Source organism: Hemitrygon akajei, chromosome 14 (assembly GCF_048418815.1).
Source record: "Hemitrygon akajei chromosome 14, sHemAka1.3, whole genome shotgun sequence".
NCBI classification, from domain to species: domain Eukaryota; kingdom Metazoa; phylum Chordata; class Chondrichthyes; order Myliobatiformes; family Dasyatidae; genus Hemitrygon; species Hemitrygon akajei.
In genome coordinates this window covers 49,467,744-49,489,987 of record NC_133137.1, presented here as the reverse complement: position 1 = coordinate 49,489,987, position 22,244 = coordinate 49,467,744, and the positions used below count along the sequence as shown (strand labels likewise).

The 22,244-nt window shown below is 41.6% G+C and overlaps 1 protein-coding gene across 1 annotated transcript in view; it reads right to left on the bottom strand.

Annotated features, from left to right (window-relative positions):
- Window positions 1–9,436, bottom strand: part of tmcc3 (transmembrane and coiled-coil domain family 3) — a 156,991-nt gene extending 147,555 nt beyond the window's left edge. Inside the window, exon 1 of the mRNA XM_073066013.1 lies at window positions 9,346–9,436. Coding sequence (XP_072922114.1) covers window positions 9,346–9,378 — 33 coding nt within the window. The 5' untranslated portion in view covers window positions 9,379–9,436. The remainder of the gene's footprint in view (window positions 1–9,345) is intronic.
- Window positions 9,437–22,244: the final 12,808 nt, after the last annotated feature.

Here is a 22,244-nt window from a genome sequence, read left to right as displayed (position 1 = left end):
TTGAGACCTTTCATCTGGACTATCCAAGAATAATGACGCATTAATCCAGTTATATACTGCAGGGCTCTGGTGACATCCCACCTGGAATATCGTTAACGTGATGCACATGGGGTTCAACCTGGAAAAGCAAGAAGTGATTCATTTTGGAAGGTCAAATTTGAAAGCAGAACACAGGGTTAATGGTAGGATTCCTAGAGGTGTGGAGAAACAGAGGGATCTTGCTGTCCACAGCCATAGATCCCTCAAAGCTGCTGTGCAATTTGATAGGGTTGTTAAGAAGGCATGTGGTGTGTTGACCGTCACTGGTCGAGGGGGCTGAGTTCAAGAACCATGAGGTAGAGATGCAACTTAGTAAAACCCTGGTTAGACCACACTTGGATTATTGTGTTCACTTTTGGCTGCCTCATTATAGGAAAGATGTGGAAGCTTTAGAGAGGATGCAGACGAGATTTACCAGGATGTTGCCTGGATTAGAGAGCACGTCTTATAAGGATAGGCTGAGTGAGCTGGAGCTTTTCTCTGGAGCCAAGGAGGATGACAAGTGACAAGATGGTAGGAGTCACAGATTAAATGGATAGCCAGAGACACTTTCCCAGGGTGGAATTGGCCAAAATGAGAGGGCATAATTTTAAGGTGAGTGGAGTAAAGTATAGGGGAGGACGTCAGAGATAAGATTTTTTATAAAGAGGAAGTGGTGAGTTCCTGGAACACACTGCCAGGAGTGGTGGGAGAGGCAGATACATTAGGGATATTTAAGAAACTCTTAAATATGGATGATAGAAAAATGGAGGGCTGTGTAGGTGGGCAGGATGCTTGGAGTAGGTTAAAGGGTCAGCACAACATCATGGTCCGAAGGGCCTGTACTGTGTGTTGTGTTCTATTTTCTATGTTCTATACTCTGTCTGGTCTCTGTACCTAAGCAAGAACATGCTTGTGACACAGGGAGTGCAGTGAAGTTTCACTAGATTGTTTCCTGGCATGGAGAGATTGTGCTGTGCGAAACGATTAAGCCAGCACTCAAGAGTTTAGAAGAATGGGAGGTGATCTCTTTGCAGAGCTCGATGGGGAAGATGAAGGGATGCTGTGATGGTGTCTCCATTCTTGGGACTGCGGAGGAGCTGGGGTCGGGGATGGTGGGGGGTATGCTGGAAACGATGGGCTGAGGTACAGGGACAGCTGCAGACAGATGAGAGGAACCAGAGAAAGTGACTGAAGAGAGTGGAGAGAGAAGGGTTGAAGGTGGGAACTACCACTATCGCCAGTCAAAGATAACTTGGTGTTGGTGTTGTTGTCACATGTACTGAGAAATGGTGAAAAGTTTTTGTTTGAGTGACATCGTCAGCTCAACTTTGGATTCTTGTCTAAGTGACTAGTTTAGAACCCTGCCTTCATTTCAGTCTTGACTTGTGTCTCGATTCTAGTCTTAGATACTCTAGCAGTTGGGTCCAAACCATTCTCGTCTCATCTTAGCTGACCACAAGTGCAATTCATGCTACTTGCCACCTGCACACTTAGCTCAGACCACATTAAATCTTAGAACAGAAGCAGCACATTTTGCAATTCAAGCTGCAAGCACCGATTTTTAGTTTTCATAGAAATTGGACATGGTAGAGTACCTTGTGCCTCAGTTTCTAAGTTCCAGAGTTTTCACCCATTGAGTCACTACCTGTGTGAAGTGCTTGGTTTGTAGGTTACAGATGAAGAGCAGAGATCTTGAAATTCAACTGCATAGTATGTAAATAAAGATTGTAGCTTCTAATAAGAAAAGTGAAAGAGCGACCAGCTACCATTACTCAAAGTTCAAAGGAAATATATTATCGAAGTATGTCACCATATACTACCCTAAGATTTATTTTCTTGCAGGCACTCACAGTAGAACAAAGAAATACAATAAAATCAATGAAAAACTAGGCACAAACAACGAATGTGCAAAAGAAGACAAACTGTGGAAATACAAAAAAAACAAATAATGTTTGTAATAATATCTAACTTATATGTGGTCCCAGGCTCCTGAGTGATTGGATCAAATTGCTATTACATGAGCAGCAGAGCAGTTGTAGAAGGTGGCTCCCCCACATCCTCTTAGGGTCACTGGGCTTAAGCTGGCCTAACTGGTGATGTCCACGTCCCACAAGGACATCAGCACGAGAACGTACATCAAGTGACTCTGTGGAGCAGTGACTCGTGACATTACACACACTCACCCCACAGAAGTTACAAATAAGCACTGGATGAGAATCAGCCATTCGGATTGAATCTGACACGGCCAGTCTTCTGAAGTAAGATTCAGCATTATTAGTTTCTGGTCTAGAATAGCACAGCTCTAGAAAATCTATCACACAGTCAGAATTATGTTACAAGATAGAAAAGTGGAGGGTTATGTAGGAGGGAAGGGTTAGATTGACAGCGTGGGCGAAGAGGTCAGACCTAAAAGCTTTGCACTGTGCTGTTCTATGTTTTGTTACATTGAAAAATAGTCCCCTTTCCTGTTTTGATTTATTATACAGTTATGATCATATTTCAGGATAGCTTTATATTAATTTGCTTTCTGAGCTCTCAGTGAGTTTTTGCTAAATGTGGCTGCTGAATTTGAATCAGTGACACTCAACACTGTAATTGCTGTTTGGCCTCAGCCACTCCATTCAGCGGCAGCCAAACAAAACACTTGGTGTCAATCTCAAGGTAAACTGAAGTGGTAGCACATAAATTTAGAAAGTATTATCACTCAATTGCTTTGAAACAATTAACTGTGGGAATCAAATTCGGTTTCGTACATTCTTGAACCTGCACATCGCAGCTGAAACCTGTATATATTGCCCAAGCCCGAACAGCTTAGAGGTGGTGACACTGAGCCACGGTTGCATGCACAGTGTTATAGGGAGGGAGCCACAGGATCTGGATACACAGAGATACACTTTCAAGCCCAGGTGCTATGTGATTTGGACCTTGTAGCAGGTGGTGCCTGTTGCCTTGTTGTTGGTAGTTGAGGGGACAGGCTTGTGAGGAGGCTGTCATGTGTCTCTTGTGGATCTCATCAATGGAGCAGACTGCAGCCAGGTGCAGGTCTAGTGCAGGGAGTGAATGGGCACCATTCTAATAGGCCATTTTGTCCAACATAAAGAGCCCACCCACCCCGGACATTCTCTCTTCCTCTCCCTCCCGTCAGGGAAAAATTATAAAGCCTGAAGGCTCAAGGCTCAGGGACAGCTTCTATCCCCATGTTATAAGATTATTGAACAGTCTCCTAGCACAATAAGATAGACGCTTGACCTCACAATTTAATGTCATGACCTTGCACCTTATTGTGTAGTTGCACTGCACTTTCTCTGCAACTGTAACACTATCCTGCAATCTGTTTTTCCCTTTTCACTTGGACTACCATCACCTTCTCATATGGAGGGGCCAAAGCAAAGGACTAGAAAAAGCTGCAGATAGTTGTAAACTCAGCCAGCCTCAGCATGGCCAATGGCTTCCCCATCTTCAAGGACATCTTCAAAAGGCAATGCCTCAAAAAGATGTCATCCATTATTAACGACCCTCTAACACTCAGAACATGTCCTCTTCTCTTTACTTCCATCAGGGAGGACGTACAGGTGCCTGCAGGTACTCAGTGTTTTAGGAACAGCTTCTTCTCTTCGGTCACCAAACTTCCGAATGGCCAATTGACTCCGTGAACACTACCTCACCAGCCTGGGTCTCTTTATGCACTGTTTGTTTAATTTGTATCATTTACAATGGATTCCAGTTAACTGGGCCATCAGTTAATCAGGGGAAGCTGCTTATTTGGGACAACTCTTAAAGAACAGAAACTAATTGAGAAAGTAGTGACACTAAGCCACTTAATTGAGACAGGAGACTCGTGTCAAACACTTTCTAACTCAAATCATTTGTGTGCACTTGTGTGGCCATTAGACACTATAGAGTGGACAGTTTTTAAAAAGCGTCAGTTGTGTGTGTTTGTGTTACATTATCCATTTGGACTGAGGGTTGCCGATTCAAAAGCAGTGATTTTTGATCTTTTGTTTTTTATTTTGACTTTTTGAGAAAGGCAATGAAGGCAGTCCCTTATCTGCATGAGGTCTCTGCATTGATTTTGTTTGTTTGCAGCCAATCAAAAGAAGGTGATGGATGAATTCCTCTGTTGGAGGAACTAATACACAGTTTATAGTACTGTAGTAGCATTGGTGGTGTTCTCATTTGTTCTGTATTTCATTTAAATACATAAATTATTACTGAGTTAAATGGTAGTTTGTCTTTTTTTATACCTCTTAACTACAGTACTTACATGAAAATTCAGCTATTTGGGGTAGTCACGGAAATGTAGTGGTCCCACTGTATATATCTCTTTATGTAATTGATCATATATTTTATGTATTGCTGCAGCAAAGCAACAAACTTCATGAGATGAGTCAGTGATAATAAACCTGATTCTGAATACTGAACACCTTAGTGCTCTGAGCTAATCAAATGTAAAACAAAGTTTTTCACTGTACCTCAATACACGCGACTATAACAAACCAATTGACTCTGTGATTAATGACTCATCACAAGCTCCTCAGCAGTAATGTCCGTTATGTGTCATGTTGGGCAACAGCGATAGGTAAGAAATGATGGTCTTGCTGGTGAAGCCCGGATCCCAACAAATAAAAATGATAGGCCTACTGGGGTTTCTGAGATGACTTGGCTAACCACAGAGGCTTAACCTTTTGCTTTCTTACTGCGGTGAGGAATACATTTAGTGCAATGTTGAAACAGTGTGGTTACTTTTTCTAAGGGAATCCCCTGCTTCAACTTCAGAAAAATTTTGTTCCAAACCTTCAAGACACCATCAAAGTGCCTCTGCTAAAACTCTGTCAAATTTATGACAAAGTCTGGAGGAGTTACAACCCTGTTGTATCGTTCTTCTAAATGTAACTAACAAAAATATTTGCATAAGCCCACAACTATTAACTCAGCCCACAATAACCACTTACACTAGTTAGAACTCAAGAAATTTGAGTCAAAAGTTGGCCAGAAATCAGGATTCTCAAAGGAATTCCCTAAACGTATGCAAATATTTTAACATAAATGAATACAACAGCAGTGAGATCAGGCAAGAGAGTTCGAGCCTGGAGTCTGGGGACCCTCACTGGCTAGCCTGGGGATCGATCAGAAGTTCAGCAATTGAAGCCCAATGTGATAAGCCTAAAGACTGGGAGCAGGAAGCCTGTCCTGGAGTTGGAGGACTGTCCGTGTGTGAGAGTTGGGGGGTAGGAAAGGGGCTTGTTTTGCTGGGGGTTTTTTTGTTGCTTGTTGTCCTCTGTTTTATTGTGTCCTGCGTTGTGCTTTCAAGCATGGTAGGCATGCTACGTTGGCAATGTAATGTGTGGCGACACCTGGAGGCCGTCCCCAGCTCATCCTAAGGTTGTGTTGGTTGTTAACACAAATGAGGCATTTCACCCTGTTTCGATGTACATGTGATAAATAAATCAGAATCTCAATCTGAATCGGAATCAGTGGTTGATGCTGAGTCAAGGCGGGGGAAATTAGAAAGCTGAGGCAAAGGCCAGGTCTTGATAGAGGAGAGGCAATGAGGTACAAAGGTTTAGGGAGAAACTCCAGGGCTGAATTGAATGTGTGTGTTCACATTAGTCTGCACAAGCAGAGTCACAGCATCAGAGAGCTCCATAACATTCACTAATATTAGAGTATTTCATTGTGTTTATACAGTTGTGTGATAGTGCTTACCAGTACTAACATGCCTTGTGTTCTGTGCACTGCCACCAAAATTACAGTGATGCACCAGGGTGCTAATAAATCCCATGGTGCACAGTACGTTCGTAAACTCTCCGGATAACACTCTCATCAATAACTGCAATGGACAACACCATTACCAACAATCTGCGGCAAAGAATACCCATGTATCGCTCTCATGCCAGACAAACTGGACTCAGCATCACGGATCAGGGACCAGAATTATTCACTACTTACATTTACATTTATTAACAATTGCTGTGACATCCAACAACAATAAAGATGTGGAATAAAATGTGCATAAATACACAAATACCAGCAGGCGTTTGCAATGTAACCAGCATTATAAGAAGTGGTTTAAAGTATTTACAGTGCAGTGCAGTGCAGTGACGGGGGTAATAGATATCGGGTGGGGAAATGGCCTAACTGCAATGATTGATCAGTTTACCTGCCTTAGGGAAGGAACTTTTAAAATGGTGATAAAATTTAGTTTTAATAATTTGATATGGAATTCCAAATTATAGCAGCACCGGTTTCCTTGGTGTTTTACCAGCATTGGTGTGCTAAATGGTGGTTAGCATCATTTACTATCAATATTATTGGTACTGGTGGGCTCTACAGTTGCTGACACTAGACCACATCAATCAGCAACACATACAAACGTTTGTAGATCAGATGCCTGACACTGACACTTAAGTTCCTTTGGCTAATATCTTTCAGTGTCATACATTTGGAAGTAATATTTTTCGGAATGAAGTGCAATAAACAGCATTCCTAAGGCTTCTCAGATTCTGGAGCAAAGCAGGAGCATGTTGACCATTGACCTGTGATTGCTGTGATGGAGCACTGCTGGCCTACACAATTCTCCTCACCACAGCACTGGGCCGTGAGGATTGCTGGAGAAGTACAACCTATGGCTAAGCCCCCAGCAATGAAATAATCCACCTCAGTGCTCCCACCTCCATGTCAACCACCCCTATCCGATCCTGGGACTCCCTCTAATCTCACCATTTATCTCCAAGCTCACAAATTCCCCTCCCAGATCTGCTGATAACCTCCCAGTACCCTCATCTCAGTTCTCTACTAACCTCTGACTCCAGGGCCAATCTATTCCCATGACTCCCCCCCTCCCACTCCCAATCACTGCTCCCTCTAAGCTGCGTGGCTGTGTGGCCCCGCAGTAGCTGAAATGCTCCCATGCACATAGCCTTTGTTACTCTGCCGCTGGAGTTTCCTTTTATAAAATGTTAATATCATTTTGAATTTATGCTGATATAATTTTAAATCTATGTTGATATAATTATGAAATACCCTGTAATTAATTATGTGCTAATGAATAGAATCCATAAATTTTCTGAATAATAAACATACCACAACCTTTGAAATGTTTTTAGAGTTTCAACGTATTTACATTGTCAGTGTTTCAAGTTATAACACTGTTTCAAATTGTAACAATAAACACAGAACAGAAGTTGTTGGGTCATCGTTAATAAACTGCCAGCCTGCTGAACATCAGCAATAAAAAACATTCAAAGAGCTGCGCAGTTTTCAGGTCATGTAAAACTCAGAGCAATGGTTGGGCCCATGCAGCTGTAAGAAAAATGAGAAGGAACGTTGCTCCCAATCCTGTCTCTGATACCCCTCCAGCCCCAAACTACAGCCTTGCCAAACCTCAGGAAAGGAGGGGTAGGGGGCACACATTTCACCCATAGGATCTAGCCTGCTTGGTTCAGTTGAAACAATGTTGTTGTTGGAATGTGTGGTGACATTTGTGGGCCGTGCCCAGCACACCTTTAGGTGTGTTAATTGTTCATAAAAACAACACAATTTACTGTATGTTTCGATGTACACATAATAAATAAATATGAATCTTAAAGGTTGAAGCTTAAGTGTTGGCCAAATGTGATGGGTCAGTCATTAATGCTCCACATCTATGCTATTCCAGGGCAGCCCAATGGGCACATGGCCTTTCTGTGGGGTAACATGGGACTGCTTACTGCCACTATGCTGTGCCAAGGTTGCTGCAGCATTTACAGGTATCATGTAGAGAATCGCAGAGTAATGCTGGATTTCACAGCAGCTGAAATTCATGATCAGCTTTCCTGTTCCTCAGTTATTTTTCTCTGAAACCCTCATCCACTTAAGACAAAAAGACCATAAATTAGGCTATTCTGTCCAATCTCCCCCTTTCCATCATAGATGATTTATTTTCCCTCTCAACCACATTCTCCTGCCCTCTCCCTGTAACTTTTGATGTCCTTACTAGTCAAGAACCTATCAAATTCCACTTTAAATATACCCCGTGACATGGGCTCCACTGCAGTCTGTAGTAATGAATTCCACAGATTCTCCACCCGCTGTCTGAAGAAATTCTACCTCATTTCTGCTTTAAGGGGACGTCCTTCTATTCTGAGCTATGCACTCTGGTACTAGATGCTCCCATTCAGAAGATGTGGGCTTCACAGGCTGAGCCAGCATTTAATTGCCCATTTCTAGTTGCCCCTGAGGAAGTGGCACTGCAGTCCTTGAGGTGTGGGTATAAAGGCATTTAAGAAACTCCTAGATAGGCACATGGATGACAGAAAAACGGTGAGCTATGTAGGAGGGAAGGGTTAGGTTGTAAGTTACATGGTTGGCACAACATCATGGGCTGAAGGAACTGTACTGTGCTGTAAATGTTCTATGTTCTAAATATTCATCCTGATTGCCCCTCCAGCTCCTGAACTCTGAGCTATGCAAAACAAGTTTATGCAAGTATAGGGATCATCTTTTTTCATGTACCCCGGCTCATGCAGCCTATCGTGTGTTCTTGTTTCAACAAGCCCAATGACTTTACAAAGCCCAACTGTTTACCAAGTTATATAGATACAAAAATGCACACTTGCTTTTCCCAAAGTAAGTTCTAAAAGATAATGGATATGGTAGAGAATTATTTTTGCTGGGATTGAATTTGTAGTTCCAACCATCAACTCATTTAACTAGCTCCTTCAATGGAAGGTGCATAAAATAGGCAAGGAGCCACGAGCACATTCGGCCAGTGATGTCTGACTCCAAGGAGTGCCGACGGAAATATGAGGTAATAGATACCATCAAAGACGTACAGCCCATGACACTGGACAGCGCTGAGCTGGCAGAGGCTGGAGGAACTATGCAGATTGCCCTAAGTCCAGTAAATCCTCCATGAGAGATGCCTGCACAACTGAGAGGTCAGAAACGACCTGAGTGGTTGAAAAGCCCTTTCTCCAACCTGTGAAGGTAAGATCTATTGGGATCTATTGGGATCAACAATATTTGGTCAGTGCCCATAAATTATTTCATCTGCTGCCCTTCCTTCTCCAAGAATCGCTCCCTAATTATTCCCTTAGCTGATAATTTGCAACGGTTGCAACAATGACAAAGCCTTACAGTCCAGTATTGTCACTCTAGGTACAATGATCAGGTTACACAGCTTAAAGTTTGAAAATAGGAAGTTTAAAACTTCTATCAGTTTAACGGCATGCCAGTTACACTTCCTTTTTGAAACATTTATAACACTGAAATACTCAACTAACATAGAGAGGCAAATGTCACATAAATATGAGTAATATTTTTAAATATTGTTCTGTGTCCTACCTGGGTTATAATGATATCTGGGACTCTTTTCATTTCGCTCTGCTGCCTGTGTCAATGAAGTTTAAAAGACATGAGGAAGTCTGCACTGAACAGGTTTAACCAGTAATAGTTAAGGGCAACCCCTTCCTGCCTCCAGCACCCTTTCCTTGGTCTTGAAATAGACCAATCACCGATGGATCTCCAGCCAGTTAAAACAGTTTGTAATACCTGCTCATTACAATACAGAGTTCGTTCAGCCCATTGCATTCTTTCTAGCTTCCAGAGAGCAATCCATTCTGTACCATTCTCTCCTCTTGTTTCACTGTACCCCTGCGATTCACCTTCTCTGGCATGTCCAGATTCTTTTAGCTTTTATGTGCACTAGGGACAACTTGCAGCAGCCAATTAACATGACAGCTACACTTCTTTGGGATTGATTAACTATTTATGTATTTGTTTGTTTATTTAGAGATACAGCACACAAACTGGCCCATGTGGCCCAATGAGCCAACACTATCCAATTACATCCATGTGACCAATTGACCAACTAACCCATACATCTCTGGACTATGGGAGGAAACCGGAACACCTGGAGGAAACCCACATAGTAATGGGGAGAGCATAGAAACTGCTTACAGACGGCCATGGGAAATGAACTCAGACCGTTGGCACGGTAATAGCATTACGCTAACCGATACTCTACTGTGCTGCCCAGAAAGTGGAAGGAAACCAGAGCACCTGGAGGAAACACAGGTAGTCACAGGGCCAATTCCACAATGTCAGCGCCAGAGGTAAGGATTTTACCCAGGTTGCTGGAACTGTGAGGCAGCAGCACTCCCTGATGTGCTGCCACCGTGCACTACATTTCCAGCAAGGTTCACTCACCTTCTGTGGTGTCCATTTCATGCTCAAAGCCCTCTTATCAAAAGGCAATGCCTCAAGTTGGTGGCATTTATCGTTAAGAACCTCCAGCAGCCAGGATATTCCTTCTTCTCATTACTACCATCAGGGAGGAGGTAAGGGGGCCTGAAGACACACACTCATTGTTTTAGAAACAGCTTCTTCCCCTCTGGCATCACATTTCTGAATGGTCCATGAACCCATGAACATTACCTCACTACTTTGCACTGATTGTACAGATTTTCATTGGTAAATAACAGATTCAGATCAGAATTTATTTTGCAACAGTACAGAGCAAAACATAAAAGACATTATGTGTTCAAATAAGAAATATTTAGTCCTGAAAAGACTGGCTTTTGAAGTTGCATCAAAAGAAAAGAAAAGGGGTTATTGAAGATGAGAAATGTAAATCAGATGTTCAGCAATGCTGATACCCCAGTAATGAAATACAACAATACTGGCCATGGGCAATGGAGGTTACAGAGAATAAGGGTGTGTTTGCTATTGATAGTGGTATGGTTGGTACTGACACTGCCTCACAGTTCCAGTGACCTGGATTCAACCTGACACTGGGGGCTGCCTTTGGCATATAGGAAGGAGGTATAATCCTGGGCTAGGGATAGTTGATGAAAGTGTGGGAGGATAAAATAGGCTAGTGTAGATCTGAATGATTGATGGTTGGCGAAGGGCCTTTTCCCATGCTGTATCTCTGCTGTGTTTGTTTCCTGAAATGTACTTCCTTCTTTTTGATCCAGTCTGTGGTGAAGCCAACTGTATTTTTCTTCCTCATCCTAATGTTTGGTCTGAACAACAACAGAACTTCTTGACCATGTCTATGAGCCTTTATGCACCAAGTTGCTGCCTTGTGATTGGCTGATTAGATGTTTGCATTCATGAGCAGTTGTGCAGGTGTACCTAATACTGTGGCCACTGAGTGTACAAAATTATGAGGGGTATAAGATAGGGTAAATACAATCAGGCTTTTTCCACTGAGGTTGGATGAGACTGCAGCTAGAGCTCATGGGTTAATGGGGAAAGATGAAATATTTAAGACAAAGCTGAGGGGAGACTTTACTGATTAAAACAGTTATTTCAAATTGTAAGTCAGACATTGTTCACGAGATGGAACAATATCTGTTGTGGCTACAGGGTCTAGGCTTGTGTATCCAATTCCCACAGATCCCTGCCCATGTTGGGGTTGAAGGAAACGAGGTGGCAGAAATTCCAGCCAGGCAATCACTTAAAATTAAGGGTATAAATGTAGCAGTGCCTTTACATAAACGGGAGGTGACAATTATGATTAAAAGCTCTATTCAATCACTGTGGCAACAAAGTTGGGATATGGAAAAGAAAGGACAACATTTATATAAAATTCAGAGGATGATGGGAACTCAACTGGGAGATAGGTAAAAAAGGAGGTAATAAGTTATACCTGCACGGTTATGTATTGGGTATACTAAGTTGAATAATTCCTTGTTCAGGATTGATATGCACAATACAAGCATTTGTAGGGAGTGCACTTGTCAAGAAGTGGTGCAGCAAATTTTGCTTGAATGCAAAGTAAACGCCTAATTGCTAAATTGAGATCTTTGGGACAGACACAGTTTAACATCAAAAGTTTGTTAGGGTATCATTGCCAGCATAATGTGTATTTGACTTTCTGAAAAACACTACATTTTTTGACTTTATCTGAGTTTTTGTTTTGGGGCTGGGTGATTTAATGGGGTATATTTCCTGTCGATTTGCTCCACACCATAACTCAGTAGGTGGCAATAATGCTGTTATGTTGGTCTGCTAAGTGCCATTAACCTTTACAAGAACAAGAAGAACTTCTTCACTCAGAGGTTGGTGAGACTGTAGAACGAGCTATCAGCAGAAGTGGCAAATTTCAACCTTTCAGAGAAGTTTATGGATGGTAGGGGTATGGAGGGCTACTGCCCAAGTGCATGTCAATGGGAGTAGACAGAAAGCTAGTACAGCAGGGACGAGATGGGCTGAAGAGGACCACTTCTCAGTTCCATGCCGTAGGTACCACCAACACCATTCACTCACCAGGCTGCAGGTATGTACAGGACATCACCGAGCACCTCTCAGAAGGTAGGGCCACCTGCTACCCACACCTGTTGTCGGGGTGGATATGTCAACTCATAGGACTGCCGACATAAATCCTCCAAAAGGGAGCCAAGACAGCATAAATAATAACTGCTCTGGACAAAAAGCACCAAGGAAGGTTGGAGATGAGATGCTCCAGTCAGCAGGATTGGCAGGCCCAGAACCACTCTGTTCAGGACAACTAGAAACTGGCAAACATGCAGATTGTATTGGTAATGTCCACATCCTGAGAACCAAATCAATTAAAAAAAACACTGATTTGGAATTGAAAGCTGTGAAACAGTTTCACTTAACCTCATTATTAGGAGCTTCTCTACCTGTACAACTGGCCAAAATTACTAATTTAAATTTATATCCTGTGATTAGGCAGTCATTATGAATTTGGCTCCAGTTTCATCATTTTTTTAATCTCAAAAAATTTAAACTTTGTAGTTTAATTTATCAAAATTATTTATTTAAACCTTTAATAAGTGATCCTACCTTTCTTCTTTGCAGGAATAAAGGAGTTTATTCCTTCATGGATCTGTTCCAAGATGGCCGATTGATGTCTTTTGAGAAATTAGTAACTAAATACTCTGTCTCGTATTCACATTCCCTGCAGTATCTTCAGGTCAGATTCGTCTTACAGGAATATTTAAGTAATTTCCCATATCTACAGGATTCTGACCTGTTAGATATTATTTTAAAAATGAACCCTTTAGTGAAAGGTTTTATTGGGAAAATTTATAATTTACTGTTACAACAGCACAATTACCCTTCACTTAAGATTAAGCAAGATTGGGAGAGAGAGTTTAACATGACCTTGATAACAGGTGATGCTATGTCTTAGTTTGGAGAAAATTAGAAGTCAGAAGTTTGATCCTCGATTTGATTTTGAGAAAAGGTGGGGTTCATTTGCCCACTACCATCATCTGATTTGAGTTAATTAATATGGTTTCCTTCCGATTTTTGCTTAAATGGATTTGAGTTGGCAGATTGATGTTTTTCTTTTATGGAAGCTTGTGTGATGTGTAGCTCCGGGGTTGTGCTCCCAATGGGGTTTGTTTTCAGTTTGTTTTAGTTAGTAGGGGTTCTTTTTTTTCTTTCAAAAAAATATTCTTAACACTTTATTTTTTCTTATTATTATTGATATATTGCTTAGCCTTGTTAATCAGTTATTTGCTAATTTAATTCTTTATTGTACATATTGACATGTTGACTTGATTACCTTAATGTATTTTTGTTGAGCTTTAATAATAACTAATAAAAAGATTTCAGAAAAAAAACACATGGTAATGTAAGCATGAAGTGTGTGATTTGGGCTGTCATGCATGGATTGAGTGCAGGGTATTTTGGGTTACTTTGGATGGACGCTGTCCATTTGGGGAATTACTGAATGTAGATGTGCCTTTGGGGCTTTATTGAGTGTAGGGTGTGTGTTTGAAGTTGTATTCCATGTTGGTGTGTGTCTGGGGTTGTGTTCAGTGTTGGTGTGTGTTTGGAGTTGTATTGAGTGTAGGGTGTGTGTCTGGGGTTGTGTTCAATGTTGGTATGTGTTTGGAGTTGTATTGAGTGTAGGGTGTGTGTTTGAATTGTATTCAGTGTAGGGTGTGTGTCTGGGGTTGTGTTCAGTGTTGGTGTGTGTCTGGAGTTGTATTGAGTGTAGGGTGTGTGTTTGGAGTTGTATTCAGTGTAGGGTGTGTGTCTGGGGTTGTGTTCAGTGTTGGTGTGTGTTTGGAGTTGTATTGAGTGTAGGGTGTGTGTTTGGAGTTGTATTCAGTGTAGGTTGTGTGTCTGGGGTTGTGTTCAGTGTTGGTGTGTGTTTGGAGCTGTATTGAGTGTAGGGTGTGTGTTTGAATTGTATTCAGTGTAGGGTGTGTGTCTGGGGTTGTGTTCAGTGTTGGTGTGCGTTTGGAGTTGTATTGAGTGTAGGGTGTGTGTTTGGAGTTGTATTCAGTGTAGGGTGTGTTTCTAGGGTTGTGTTCAGCGTTGGTGTGTGTTTGGAGTTGTATTGAGTGTAGGGTGTATGTTTGAATTGTATTCAGTGTAGGGTGTGTGTCTGGGGTTGTGTTTAGTGTTGGTGTGTGTTTGGAGTTGTATTGAGTGTAGGGTGTGTGTTTGGAGTTGTATTCAGTGTAGGGTGTGTGTCTGGGGTTGTGTTCAGTGTTGGTGTGTGTTTGGAGTTGTATTGAGTGTAGGGTGTGTGTTTGAATCGTATTCAGTGTAGGGTGTGTGTCTAAGGTTGTGTTCAGTGTTGGTGTGGGTTTGAAGTTGTATTGAGTGTGGGGTGTGTGCTTGGAGTATTCAGTGTAGGGTGTGTGTCTAAGGTTGTGTTCAGTGTTGGTGTGTGTTTGGAGTTGTATTGAGCGTAGGGTTTGTGTCTGGGGTTGTGTTCAGTGTTGGTGTGTGTTTGGAGTTGTATTGAGTGTAGGGTGTGTGTTTGGAGTTGTGTTCAGTGTAGGGTGTGTGTCTGGGGTTGTGTTCAGTGTTTGTGTGTGTTTGGAGTTGTATTGAGTGTAGGGTGTGTGTCTGGGGTTGTGTTCAGTGTTGATGTGTGTTTGGAGTTGTATTGAGTGTAGGGTGTGTGTTTGGAGTTGTATTCAGTGTAAGGTGTGTGTCTGGGGTTGTGTTCAGTGTTGGTGTGTGTTTGGAGTTGTATTGAGTGTAGGGTGTGTGTTTGAATTGTATTCAGTGTAGGGTGTGTGTCTGGGGTTGTGTTCAGTGTTGGTGTGTGTTTGGAGTTGTATTCAGTGTAGGGTGTGTTTCTGGGTTTGTGTTCAGTGTTGGTGTGTGTTTGGAGTTGTATTGAGTGTAGGGTGTGTGTTTGAATTGTTTTCAGTGTAGGGTGTGTGTCTGGGGTTGTGTTCAGTGTTGGTGTGTGTTTGGAGTTTTATTGAGTGTAGGGTGTGTGGTTGGAGTTGTGTTGAGTGTAGGTGTGTATTTAGAGTTGTATTCAGTGTAGGTGTGTGTTTTGGTGTTGCGTTGAGTGTTTGGAGTTTCATTGAGTGTAGACGTGTGGTTGGAGTTGTGTTGAGTGTAGAATGTGTGTTTGGGGTTGTGTTGAGTGTAGGTGTGTATTCAGGGTTGTATTGACTGTAGGGTGTGTGTGGGTTACTCTGCATTTGGCTCCATGTTCAGTGTTGGGTGTGGAAATACTGTTATTAAGCCATTTCCTTGATTAGTTAAAACCTTCATCATGAAGATTGCAAGAGCCGGGTGTCACATCTCACCTTGATGCATGAAAACATGATGATATTTGATGTACTTCTGGTTCTTTCGGCATCTTGGTTGAACTGGAAGGCCACAGCTGCTGGAAATTGACAGTGCTCTTAAATCTTGTTGTTGACTGTAGTTAAAACCAAAGAACTGAAGGACACAAAACAAATTCAAGAAGCTGGCATTATCTCAGTAACAGCTAATAGAGTGTTAACTAAAACTGGCATTGAATCTGATAAATTTGTGAACATAGGACAGGAAAACCCATTTCCTTCAAACTAACTTTCTTCAAACACTGACAGATGTATCTGACCTTTATATTTAAAGTGAATGGAGATGTAATGAATTTTACCTGCTGTTTTAAAAGGTAATCAAGAGATGGGATTAACAAAATGTTGAATAACATCACAACTGTCTGGAAAAATTAATTGTTCATTGAGCAAAAATGTTTGCATTACTAAATGTAAAGTTGTGCACTGGGAGTTACTAAATGTCAAGTTCTGTAATTTAGGAGGAGAGTTTCCTGAAGTTACAGAAGGGAATTAATAACTGACATATGGGCGTTAACCTCCTCAAACTTGCTTCTTCCCCTTTTAAAACAGGGAGCTTTAGTTCCTGGGTTCATATGTGCAGGATTACCTGGTGTATTTCTTTGATGTAAAATGTGCAAGCATCTTCCAGTATCAACATGGGAGATGGGAAAATATGCTTTCCATCTACTACTTATTTTGAAAGAGAGTCTTGCATAAGTTATTGATAGAAACATGGTTAATTTAAGGTTGAGACAAAAGTGATCTGGGGCCTTCTAGAGGAAACCTCAAGTTCTGGAGACTGGCCTCCCTTTTTTCCACCTCATGGAAGGATGATTAGTGGTCAGGTTGACCTCAATGCTTTTGCAGGTCTCCACCTCTGCAGGTTCTAATTGTTGAAAAGGTAGGACAACTTGGTATCTATTTCAGATCTGTAATCTATTATATTATTACCAGCAAGTGTTATGTCTATGTGCAAAAGTGGAACAAACTGCTCTTTCCAGTAAAGTATCAAGTCATTGACCTTCTTTAAATTCACGTGTTAATGTAGGTGGAGTTCAGCAGCAGTAAGGATTTAAGATTTCATTTCAAGACATCAGATCACAAAATAATTTCATTCTGGACTAATCTTTGGACTACACATTAGATCACAATATGATCTCAATTTCTACCAGTCTTTGGACTACACATCAGATCACAATATGATCTCAATTTCTACCAGTCTTTGGACTACACATCAGATCACAATATGATCTCAATTTCTACCAGTCTTTGGACTAGACATCAGATCACAATATGATCTCAATTTCTACCAGTCTTTGGACTAGACATCAGATCACAATATGATCTCAATTTCTACCAGTCTTTGGACTACACATCAGATCACAATATGATCTCAATTTCTACCAGTCTTTGGACTAGACATCAGATCACAATATGATCTCAATTTCTACCAGTCTTTGGACTAGACATCAGATCACAATATGATCTTAATTCACTTCACAGAGGTTCACTTCAAGCTATTCACAGTTATTTATTTTTGAGACAGTTGTTCATGGGAAGTGCAAGGAAATGATTAAGGGTGTAAGGTAGGGTGAGTCAAACCACAACACAATTTTTGAAGATTATTTTCTAAGGGTGATTGATTCATTTGAGGAATAAATCTGAAGATTTGCAGTCAAAGATGTGTGAATATATTTCTAAGTAGCAATTCATCTGGGACAAAACACAAACTGTTGAAGGAACTCAGTGGATTAGGCAGACAATAACAAACAGACAATGATAAATACAATGATAATAACCCATCCATTAGATAACTGCATTATGTCCATTTGAAGATACACAAATGCCCTGTCTCGGCAAGTTTTGCCAGATGGCATCAATCTAAAGTCAATGCAGATTCCAGTGGATCATTGCAGTGTAAGTATGAGTGGTTCATTGATGTCTGTTCCTTTGGGTTTTGTGCCTTTATCCAGACTGAACAATAGAACTAATGCACTTGACCCTAGGACCATAGGATATAGGAGCTGAATTAGTCCATTCAGCCCAATGAATCTGCTCTGCCATTTCATCATGGCTGATCTATTTCCCTCTCAGCCCCAATCTCCTGCCTTCTCCCCATATCCCTTCATGCCCTGACTAATCAAGAATCTATCAACTTCTGCCTTAAATATACCCAATGGTTTGGTTTATCCAGCTGCCTGTGGCAATGAATTCCACAGATTCACCACTTTCTGGCTAAAGAAATTCATCCTTATCTCCGTTCTAAATGGACATCCCTCCATTCCCAGGCTGCATCCTCTGGTCTCAGACTTCCCCACCATGGGAAACATCTTCTCTACATCCACTCTATTAAGGCCTTTCAACATTCGATAGGTTTCAATGCGATCCTCCGTCATTCTTCTGAATTCCAGTGAGTACAGGCCCAGAGCCATCAAACACTCCTCATATGACAAGCATTTCAATCCCAGATTCATTTTCATGAACTTCCTTTGAATCCTTTCTAATGTCTGTAAATTCTTTCTTAGATAAGAAGCCCAAAACTGCTCACAATACTCCAAGTGAGGCCTCACCAGTGCTTTATAAAGTCACAACATTACATCCTTGCTTTTGTATTCTAGTCCTCTTGAAATGAATACTAACATCACATTTTCCTTCCTCACCACTGACTCAACTTGCAAAGTAACCTTTAGGAAATCCTGCACAAGGACTCCCAAGTCCCTTTGTACCTCAGATTTTTGAATTTTCTTTCCATTTAGAAAATTGTCTACACTTTTATTTCTTCAACCTAAGTGCATGAGCATATACTTCCCAATACTATTCCATCTGTCATTTTTTTGCCCCTTCTCTAATCTGTTTAAGTCTTTCTATAGCCTCTCTGCTTCCTCAACAGTATCTAGCCCTCCACCTGTCTTCATGTTGTCCACAGATTTGGCCACAAGCTATCAATTTTGTCATCCAAATCATTGATACACAACTTAAAAAGAAGCTGTCCCAAAACCAACCCCTGCGGAGCCCCACTAGTCACTGGCAGCCAGTCAGAAAAGGCTTCCTTTACTCCCACTCTTTGCCTCCTGTCAATCAGCCAAAGCTCTATCCATGTTAGTAGTATCTTTCCTGTAATACCACGAGCTCTTAATTTGTTAAGCAGCCTCATATGTGGCACCTTGTCAAAAACCTTCTAAAAATCCAAGTACACAACATCCACCGATTCTCTTCTGTCTATCCTGCATGTTATTCCTTCAAAGAATTCCAGCAGATTTGTCAGGCAAGATTTTCCTTTAAGGAAATCATACTGATTTCAGCCTATTATATCATGTGCCTCAAAGTACCCCGAAACCACATACTTAACAACTTAACAACCACATACCAACATCTTACCAACCACTGAGGTCCAACTAATTGGCCTATAATTTCCTGTCTTCTGCCTGCCTTTCCTCTTAAAGAGTGAAATGGCATTTTCAATTTTCTATCAGAACCCTGGGATACCGACCATCTGATCGAGGTGACTTAGCTACCTTCAGACCTTTCAGCTTCCCAAATACCTTCTCTCTAGTAATGACAGCTCTACTCACTTCTTCCCCATGACACTTGCAAACTTCCGGCATACTGCTCGTGTCTTCCACAGTGAAGACTGATGTAAGCTGTACTGCTACTAAAGACATTAATATCTCTCAATGGGATATTAACAATGACATCTAGAACTCACACCTGTCAATCTGATCATTGGTTAGCATAGAATTCCAGGAATCGGTTCTATCATGGGTTGAAGAAGGATTTGCTACACATATTTCAAAACATTCTCAAAGAGAGACCAACTTGCAAAGTAGAAAGATCAGTAGTTTTGGAACAAGTCTTTCCCTTGGTGTAGCTTTGAACTCTGGGAACTATTTTACAGACACAATAATGTGATGGAGCAGTTCAGCTGAAAATGAAAGGAGTCTCTTCTTAAAGACAAAGATTAGCTTTATTTGTACATGTATGTCACCACATACAGTAAAATGAATCATTTATGTCAAATCAAATCAATGACGATTGTGCTGAGTGTCGCCACACTTCTGACAGCAACATAGAATGCCAACAACTGTCTAACACTAACTGATACATCTTTGGAAAGGGGGAAGAAACCCAAGCAGTTACAGGGAGAACATACAAACTCCTTACAGACAGTGATGGGTATCGAACCCTGATCTTACAGATGGCACAGTAAATGTTGTACTAGTGCTACATTATCGTGCCACCCTGTCTTCTTCTTGAGCAGCCTATAGTCTACAACCTATAGCAGCCCATAGGCACCATGTGTTGTCTCAATTTACTCACCACCTGTGGTTTCTGAAAGGAGTCAACGAGCACTGCCTGTTCCCACCTCCTCACAGGGAGACTGGTTTAATAAACTGATTAGTGAAAATGAAAGGTTAGCAACAATTTTCAAGCCTTCATGTTGCCAGCATACCCAAGTTCAGAAAGTTCTGCCTTCAGAGACCAGCAGTGACATTGGACTGTACATGAAGTCACACCATTTGTCCTATGTCAATTCCACAAGGCTGTGGAACACTCAATCAAGTCAAAGCCATGCGGGCATTTTTAGGACATATGAACTCCTAAGTTACAGGGAGGTTGGCCAAGCTAGGTCTTTAATCCTTGGAACATAGGAGAAAAAGGAAGCCTTATGGAAGTGTTCAAAATTATGAGCTGGATGGCAACTGTCTATTCCCCAAGGTAGGGTCCAAAGCTAGGGGCCATAGATTTAGGGTAAAAGGGGAAAGATTTAAAAGGAACCTGACAGTCAACTTTTCCCCACAGAGCATGGTAAGTATAAAGGATAAGCTGCCAGAGGAGTGGGTGTAAGACCATGAGACTATAAGATATAGGAGCAAAATTAGGCCATTTGGCTCATTGAGTCTGCTCCACCATTTCATCATGGCTGATCCATTTACCTCTCAACCCCAATCTCTTGCCTTCTCCCCGTATCCCTTCATACCTGACCAATCAAGAATCTATCAACCTCTGCATTAAATATACTAAATGACGACCTCCACAGCTGCCTGTGGAAACAAATTCCACAGATTCACCACTCTGGCTAAAGAAATTCCTCACCTCTGTTCTAAATGGAAGTCCCTCTATTCTGAGCCTGTGTCCTCTGGTCTTAGACTCCTCCTCTGTTCTAAATGGACGTCTCTCTATTCTGAGGCTGTGTCCTCTGGTCTTAGACTCCTCCTCTGTTCTAAATGGACGTCTCTCTATTCTGAGGCTGTGTCCTCTGGTCTTAGACTCCTCCTCTGTTCTAAATGGACGTCTCTCTATTCTGAGGCTGTGTCCTCTGGTCTTAGACTCCTCCACCATAAGAAACATCCTAAAGCCATCAATGTTGTCATTCAAATCATTGACATATAATGTAAAAAGAAGCTGTCCCAATACAGACATACTGTGGAACACCACTAGTTACCAGCAACCAACTAGAACAGGTTCCCTTTATTCCCGCACTTGGCCTCCTGTCAATCAGCCATCATTCTATTCATGCCAATTTTCCTGGAATAATGTGGGCTCCTAACCTGTTAAGCAGTCTCATGTATGGCAACTTACCAAAGGCCTTCTGAAAATCCAAGTAAGTGACATCACCGATTTTCCTTTGTCTATCCTGCTTGGTATTTCTTCAAAGGATTCCAACAGATTTATCAGGCAAGATACCTGTCCCTTTTGTACAGATTGCACCTTCCCCAGAAGAGATGTCAATAAGCCAGAAATCTGAGTCCCTGCACCGATTACTCAGCCGTGCATTCACCTGCCAAATCCCCCTCACTGGTAAGAATAGGATGATTTGGAGATGGCTGAGGCAGGTATAATAGTGACATTTAAAAAGCACTTGGAGGGCGACATTTCAAGGGATGTAGGTCAAATGCAAGAAATCGGGACTAGCAGGGTGGGCACCATGGTCGGCATGGTCAGTTGGGCCAAAGGATTATATGGCTCTCTGACTCTCATGAAGTACTGCTCAAGAATGCAGCATCTACCACCTATCATCAAGAATTCACACTAGCAGGGTTATGCCCTCTCCTTGCTTTTGCAGTCAGGAGGAGTAGAAACTTGGAACTTCACCACCAACTAATTTCCCATAATGGTCAGGTTCTGCACAACCCTATCTCAGCAATGGAACACTACAGACCACATTTTGCATGGACTTGTCTGTGCTTTTTTTATTTTGCACACAATTTGTTTTGCCGTGTATTTTTCCTTCACTATCTTGTATAATTTATGTTCTGTGTATTTTTTTATACCTATGTGCCTGTGGTGTTGCTACAAGCCAGTATGTCATTGTCCCTGTACCTCACCGTACTTGTGCACATGACAATTAACTTGACTTAACGAGGCAGGTAGACTTAAGTGAATAGGTTAGACAAGCTAAGCTTAGAAGAGTGAGAGAGCACTTCAGTAAACATATAAGATCCTGAGAGGTCTTGACAGGGTGAATGTGGAGAGGATGTTCGCTCTTGTGTGATAATCTAGAACTGGAGCTCACTATTTTAAAACAATGGGACAGGAATACAGCAAAAATGTTTCTCTTAGAGGATGCTGAGTCTCAGAATTTTCTTCCTCAAAGGGACGTGAAGCATAACCTTTGAGCATTTTTAAGGAAGAGACGAAAAGACATTGGATAGCAAAGGCATGATATATTACTGGGAATGG